The sequence below is a fragment of the Olea europaea genome, unplaced genomic scaffold (assembly GCF_002742605.1).
Source record: "Olea europaea var. sylvestris unplaced genomic scaffold, O_europaea_v1 scaffold933, whole genome shotgun sequence".
Lineage (NCBI taxonomy): Eukaryota > Viridiplantae > Streptophyta > Magnoliopsida > Lamiales > Oleaceae > Olea > Olea europaea.
In genome coordinates, this window is record NW_019267819.1 from 329,149 (window position 1) to 336,877 (window position 7,729).

The 7,729-nt window shown below is 35.2% G+C and overlaps 1 protein-coding gene across 1 annotated transcript in view; it reads left to right on the plus strand.

Annotated features, from left to right (window-relative positions):
• Window positions 1–7,729, plus strand: part of LOC111392469 — a 37,720-nt gene that overhangs the window by 25,522 nt on the left and 4,469 nt on the right. The window contains exons 38-45 of the mRNA XM_023017818.1: window positions 1,489–1,650; window positions 1,730–2,059; window positions 2,143–2,225; window positions 2,408–2,512; window positions 3,795–4,023; window positions 4,200–4,559; window positions 5,851–6,042; window positions 6,883–6,914. Coding sequence (XP_022873586.1) covers window positions 1,489–1,650; window positions 1,730–2,059; window positions 2,143–2,225; window positions 2,408–2,512; window positions 3,795–4,023; window positions 4,200–4,559; window positions 5,851–6,042; window positions 6,883–6,914 — 1,493 coding nt within the window. The remainder of the gene's footprint in view (window positions 1–1,488; window positions 1,651–1,729; window positions 2,060–2,142; window positions 2,226–2,407; window positions 2,513–3,794; window positions 4,024–4,199; window positions 4,560–5,850; window positions 6,043–6,882; window positions 6,915–7,729) is intronic.

Here is a 7,729-nt window from a genome sequence, read left to right on the forward strand (position 1 = left end):
TCCAAACCTGGAAGTTGCTGCAGCTCTAATTTCACTTCTTCCATCTCCTTCTCCATTGATTCTACTCTGCCTTAATTTTTTATTTTTTTGAGCCTCTGATACCAATTTGATAAGATTCAACTGAAAGAAAAGGAGAACAAAGATTTGTTGAAAGTTGGAATGAAAAGAACTGATAGACCACTCTCTCACTTCGTTTTTGCCTTCCTATGGCTACTCTTCTACGTTTGTTTATAGCTTAGCTTTAACAAACTCTCCTAACAAATTTCCCCTCTTAACAGATTTTAGTTTTCTTTCCTGCCAGCTGGCAGTCCATCCTTCTTTGGTCTTCTAGAATAAGTTAATTGAATGGGGGTCTATCAGAATTCAGAACTATTATCTGTTTTTCAATTTATCCCCTTTTTGACAGCCATTTTTTGTGTACAATGAGTTTTTGAATAGTAAAAAGTTGGAGAATGTGTGGTTACAAAGTGGGAAAAAGTTTTGGGTTTACGTGAAGAATATTTTATTACGAGATTGTGTGGTTGAAAATGAGTATAAGAAAAAGAGAGTTTTGAAAGAATGTTTGTCAAATAGGGGCTTTAGTGGTCTGGAGACTGGAATTTATCAAGGTCAAGAAGCTGAATTGGGTGGGGAGGGTTTGATGTATGAAGCTATGAATTTAATGAATACTTCAAGTATGCTACTTTCTCTCTCTCCACGCACGTGTTGGCACGATGGATGTCCAATCCCTAAATTACATTCTGATTCTGTCCATATTGAACAATTTATTGAAACATTAGGTAGTTATATCATTCTTTATGCAGAAATTTGGGTGTTCAGAACACTTGCATGTGGTGTGGCATCAGGTTGGAAACATAGCTGTTGAGATAGATCTAGCTATGACTTTTGATTTAACTCCTCCGCATTATTGCTTGTTGGGTTTATGACACGCTCCTACTCGTTAGCACTAACTGCACTGTTGGAAACAAAGCTTTTGAGATAGATAATAGGTGTAGCTTTTCATCTAACTGCACTGTGGACTTAAGTGCACTGCTACATTGCTTGTCAGAAGTGCAATAGGACTTCTTATTTCATGTCTATTGCAAGCCACTTGTAAAACACAATTACTCTGTATTCTGTTTTAACTCCTGTGGGGGAACAATTTTAGTATTTTACAGAGACTTGTTGGCAGTTAGCATCGGCAAACATGAGCCTCAAAGCCTCCTGCGAATCCAAAAAATGAGGGAAAAGGAATCTATGACCAAGCCATTACAATGGCACAACCAGATTTAACAAGATGTAACGTATACACGAAGTTCTGTACTTAATTTCTTGTTTAGGGAGATACAGTTGCAAAAATAAATACTCGACTTTGATTGGAATATATCAGGGGTTCTAGCTACATGCAATTTGAGTCAAATTTTGCAGTTAATACCTTTTATATGCGCTCTCCTAGCTGGTATAAACATTGATAAGCCTACTTAACCTATTTGTATCTTTTGTTCTAAGGCACTGCTTTCACTATGTTCGGATGAAAGTGTATCTGGCAAAGGTGCTCTGGACTTGTGCATTAGTCAGATGAAAAATGTGTTAAGCTCCCAGCAATTACATGAAAATGCATCCATGGAAACAGTTGGCCGAGCATATCATGCAACGGAAACATTTGTGCAGGTATCCATTTTGGTACAGTTTTGAAACTAAAGCACTGAACGTACATAAATTAATACATCAATTTATCTGCACCTTGCAGGGTCTGCTTTTTGCTAAATCCCAGCTTAGAAAACTTTCTGGAAATAGTGATTTGTCTAGTAATTCTGAAAAAGGTAGGGACGCTGATGATGCATCCTCTGATGCTGGTAGCTCTAGCTTGGGTAGTCAATCAACCGACGAATTATCTGAAGCACTGTCACAGGTTGACATTTGGCTAGGACGTGCTGAATTGCTGCAAAGCCTTCTGGGATCTGGGATAGCTGCCTCACTTGATGACATTGCCGATAAAGGGTCATCTGAACATCTCAGAGATCGCTTGATCCAAGAGGAACGATACAGCATGGCGGTATATACATGCAAGAAGTGTAAGGTATATATAAAATGGAACAACTGTCAAACTTGGTTGCTTCAATGTATCCAATATCGAAGATTTATTTTTCAAACTTCCTTCAGATTGAGGTTTTCCCAGTGTGGAATTCATGGGGCCATGCTCTGATTCGGATGGAGCACTATGCACAAGCTCGTGTAAAATTCAAGTAGGTGAAGTTACACACGCGCACACATTTCTTCATGTGTATAAAGTGACGAACACAGCTTGAGAGAAATATCTTGTTACGAAATGATTTTTGACAATTTCTTCTTTTTGTATCTTTTGTTTGTTTGTTGAACTTTGGGTTATGCCTACTGGATCGCTTAAAATTTATGTGATACTGCTTAGGCAAGCTCTTCAATTACACAAGGGTGATCCTGCTCCCGTGATTCTGGAGATAATCAATACTATTGAAGGAGGTCCACCGGTTGACGTTTCATCTGTTCGGTCTATGTAAGATTGCAGACAATTTTTAAATTTCATAAACACTTGTTAGAAGCATTCTATTACGTTGCAATTGAATTATGTGCTTATTGGGGAGATGTATTTCACAATGAAACGTATAAGATTCTTTTTGCTGGGTAGTGGTTCTACTGCTTGTATATTGTGACTTAAATTGTTTGTTATTTAGTGGGATTTGCTTTGGATCTGAAGAAGTAAAATATGAACACGATAGGCTGCGTGTCTCATATTATTATCTTTGAACCACTTGATCTAGGTTCAAATGTTCATTTATTATTATCTTCAGTACTCCTCACATTTAGCTGGGATTTATTTTCTTCACATCAAAGCTTAACATGTGGACAATTTATTTAAATGGGTGATAGCGAGACTTGAACCTTTGTTTGCTCTGATACGTTGTTGAACCACTTGATTTAAAAACTTAAGTTAAATAGGGCGAAATGTATAGCATTTCAAAATTGTCTTCAACAATCTTTTTATTATTTTTCCTTGGTTACAATGTGAGTCTCTGAAAAGTGGTAGAATTAAGAAGTGGAAAAGACTAAATTCTTAACGTGAAACTCATTAGAAGTAACAATCACTTAAATCATAAATGCTTGTCTATAGGTGCACTTTGCTGCATTGTTGACAACAAGCCTTCCATTAGAATTACAATCACTTAAATCATAAATGCTTGTCTATAGGTGTACTTTGCTGCCTTTTTGACGACAAACCTTCCATTTAGACAATAACACAATTCAGTCTAGGTAGTGATCCCACTTTGTAGAGCTATGGTGATGCTCAAATCCATGAAAGCTTCATGGAACCATTGTCTTCATCATGTAATCGTGTTGAATGTATAATTTGTTCCCCTTGTTTGTTTGCATTCTTTTAAAAACTTCTATCACTTCAGGATAAGTTGTGGTCTGTTGTGTTTCTATGTTTGATTCTTTGTATAGACATATATAGGGTTTTACTTGTGCATATTGGAGTATGTCTTCGGAATTATTCTTTAGACTACACGGTTGTTTCTTGGGTCTAATTATTCCAATTCATATCAGTTTTTCAAATTGGATTCAAAGTCATTTGAAATTGTTCTTTCATGACATTTGCTTTATGTACTAATGTTTACTGGGGGATCATGCAAATGACTTGTGCTCCCTTAAATCGCTAAAACTTTGGTTAAAGGGATGACAGATCTGACACAAAGTATTCATCAGCACAATTTTAATTTGCTAATATGAAAATGATAAACTAATCCACCTAAATAGTGTCCATTCAACATATGATGTAGGTACGAACATTTGGCTAGAAGTGCACCAGCAGTCTTGGATGATCCTCTTTCAGCTGATTCCTATCTCAATGTTTTGTACATGCCATCAACATTTCCTCGTTCTGAGAGATCTAGGAGGTCTCAAGAAGCTGCAAATAATAATTCTATAAATAATACCGATCTCGATGATGTACCCCGCAGCAACCTTGACAGCATTAGATACCTTGAATGTGTTAACTATTTGCAAGAAGTAAGCATTCGGATTTATTTGTTACTTTATATTCTGACATTACAACATTCTTGACTCATTTATGAATGACGAGTGCATATTATGTTACACGACATTTTTTTCTTAGTTTCTTTTCTTGGTTGTGTGCATATTATGTGTCCGGTCAACTACTTAAGCTTTGATATATTATATTGCAGTATGCTCGTCCCCATTTGCTTAGCTTCTTGTTTAGGCATGGCCATTATGAAGAGGCTTGCTCGTTGTTTTTCCCTGCCAACTCTGCTCCCCCTCCACCTCAGCTATCATCACTAGGAGTGGTTACTTCTTCTTCTTCTCCTCAAAGACCAGATCCTTTGGCAACCGATTATGGAACAATAGATGATTTATGCGACTTGTGTGTTGGTTATGGTGCCATGCCCGTTCTAGAGGAAGTGATATCGTCAAGGGTATCATTGTTACAGGATCAGTCTATGAATCAGTATACAGCTGTAGCTCTTGCCCGCATCTGCCTTTATTGTGAAACCCACAAACATTTTAATTACTTGCACGAGTTCCAGGTATTTGCATTTTCCTTTCCTCATTTATTTCAGCCAAATTGAAAATAAAAAAAAATAAATAAATAAAAAAAAAAATTATATATATATATATAAAATGATGATCATGATCATGATCATGATCATGATCATAATAATAATAATAATAATAATAATAATAATAATACTGAAATCATATATCATGAATCTTTTACCTCACATGTCACTCATTAGTTCTCTAGGGCTCAATTTCTTAAGATCTATGAACAATTCATCCACCAAAGATCAAGTTCCATTCTGAATGGACTTGTTGAGAAATAATGTGAAAAGAACCACTCGCTGACAAATCATTTATAAATTGATTGACACACATTCATGACTACAGTATCATCTATCCATTGCTCTATAAAATTGGCGCATGTTTCTCAATAGTTCAATGTTGGAATTTTTTCCTTTTACCTTGTAGTCAACATTCTGTTTCTTGACCAAGAATTAGGTTATTGTTTGATAGGTTTTCTAGTTTGACTAATTAGGGTTTATTTACTTATTCCGTTCTCAAAATAGGTTTAATTAGACTCTATATACAGAGTGTCTTATTCATTGTAATACACACATTTTAAATATTGAATAAAACCTCCCTCTCTCTCTCTCTCTCTCTCTCTCTATATATATATATATATATTGCCTCCTACGTCATGATGGTTCTTGATGAAAAATATTTAACTGAGAAATTATTGCACTGAATGAAGGCACTGTGACCAATTCTGTCAATTTTCTTGAACAGATGTTAAACATGTGTTGAGTTCTTTAATGGTTGAGGTGTGATATGGATTGAGTGGCAGAAGGGTTGAATAAGAGTTAAGAATATTACGTATTATATGGACAAAAAAATCGTACATTTTCAGGGGCTGTTGAGCATATTAGGACTCATGAAAAAGTAGTTTTCGCATATATGGGCTGCTTTGGTTCTCTCTCACAAATTGTATTATTTTTCCTAAAATAACTTTTTAGACAGGTAATTCTCATTTTATTTTTTCTTGTCAATTTTCTTGAACAGATGTTAAACATGTGTTGAGTTCTTTAATGGTTGAGGTGTGATATGGGTTGAGTGGCAGAAGGGTTGAATAAGAGTTAAGAATATTACGTATTATATGGACAAAAAAATCGTACATTTTCAGGGGCTGTTGAGCATATTAGGACTCATGAAAAAGTAGTTGGGCTGCTTTGGTTCTCTCTCACAAATTGTATTATTTTTCCTAAAATAACTTTTTAGACAGGTAATTCTCATTTTATTTTTTCTGACTTGACGGTTCAGGTGATCAGAAAGGACCATGTGGCTGCTGGGCTTTGCTGCATTCAGTTGTTCATGAATTCTGCTTCTCAAGAAGAAGCTTTAAAGCACTTGGAACGTGCCAAGGTCAGTCATCACTGTCTTCAATATATTTCCTTGTTATGTATCAACATCATGCTTCTTATATTGTTTTACTTCAAAGATTTAGAAGGAAAATGAAGCTTGTTAGAGGTGGTTAAGTATTTAGCATGATCATGATTTCTATACATGAGTTAGCGCGTAATTTTTTTCTTTGGGCTTCTGACTGGAGACCATTTATTCAAAAATTGCATGCAGTTACTATTGTAGTAGTTCTAGAGCCTTTCTTTATTAGTATGATCAGGTTATGCAGCATATATATAATCTAAACACTTCATCAATAATATTTTAGAACAAGATCATGATTCATATCTCAAAAATAACTGGTCAGTCCACTAATTCTTCAGTGTGCTGAATTAATTGTATCTGTGAACTTATCAAGTAGATATTTGTCAAAGCTTAAAGTATAAAACAATTAATCTCAAAATTATTGCACTCCTATACATATGAAAAACTTAGAATTTAATATCTATGCCTTGTTTGGTTTACCTACAAATTAGATTTTTACTATATTTTGATAAAAGTTGATGAAATGTGTGGGTGAAGAATTGATATAAACTACAAGTCCCATGAAATGTGAAGTTGAAAATGAGTTTGATGAAAAACGAGTTTTAGAAAATGGAGGCCAAATGGGAGCTATATATAGAGAGAAGTGAAACATTAACAACTTTCTGTTTGAGTGTCCCTTTTCCCTGGTCAAGTTGTAGGGGTAGTTCATGTTACTTCTCAGTTTGCCTCCCAGTTGTAGAAATCAAATAAAATTGTTAGAAAGGACATCCTTCCTACAATGGCCTTCATGGATTCCAAGTAAAGACGAGTAAGTTTTTTGGGATCATTTTTTTTGAGGCCATTTCTAATACCATCAAAGGTTAGAGACTTTGAGCTGAGTTTATGCTGAAGGTGTTTTCATTTGTTCAGTGCTTGCCAGGGTTTGTGCCAGAATCCTTAATGTGAGCTGTAGAAAGCTAATGCTTCCAGCGTCCAGATTTTTCTCTCTTGCCAGAGATTAGAGTTGCTTGCTTTTAGTAAATGAATTTGGAATCATGAGGATTTCATGCAGCCCCCCTGAATCTGGTGTGGTGAGGATTTCAGTGTAGTAATGTGATTGAGATGTAGCTCCACAGATGGCACAAATATAAAAAAATATCAAACAGTTTTCCTTGTAATGCCTATGTTTGGCTCCCATTTTTTCCAAAATTCATTTTTTCAAAACTCATTTTCAACCACACATTCTCCCATGAAATAATTTTACACGTATACCCGAAACTTTTTCTTATTTTTTAATCACACATACTCCCACAAAACACTATTTCAAAATACATTTGGCTAAAAAATGGGGCTCAAACAAGGGCAATATTTACACAAGGAAAAGGATTAAAAAATAAAAAAATCAATGCATTACATTTAATGTCCATGTGTGATAATGATGGATGACATGTCACTTTTGCTAGTAAACGTTGATTGCGTTGCTCGGACAAATGTCATGATCTGGAGAGGTATATACATTTTTCAAGAGTCAGTTTCATATAAATGCAATTTCGACATGGATACTGCATGGTTCAGAAAAGTAGAGTAACATAGAATCAGTTAATTTGTGGGAAGTATAACTCAATATTTAAAAAGAAGAATTCTTGAATATGACTGGTGAAGTAGCAGAATGCTTGGTCTTTTTATATGTGGAGCACTCAAGGATTACTGCGAGTCTTTGGGTTTAGTGCATGATGCTTTGAAATTCTCTCAAAGCGCATTCTTTAATTTATTTCTC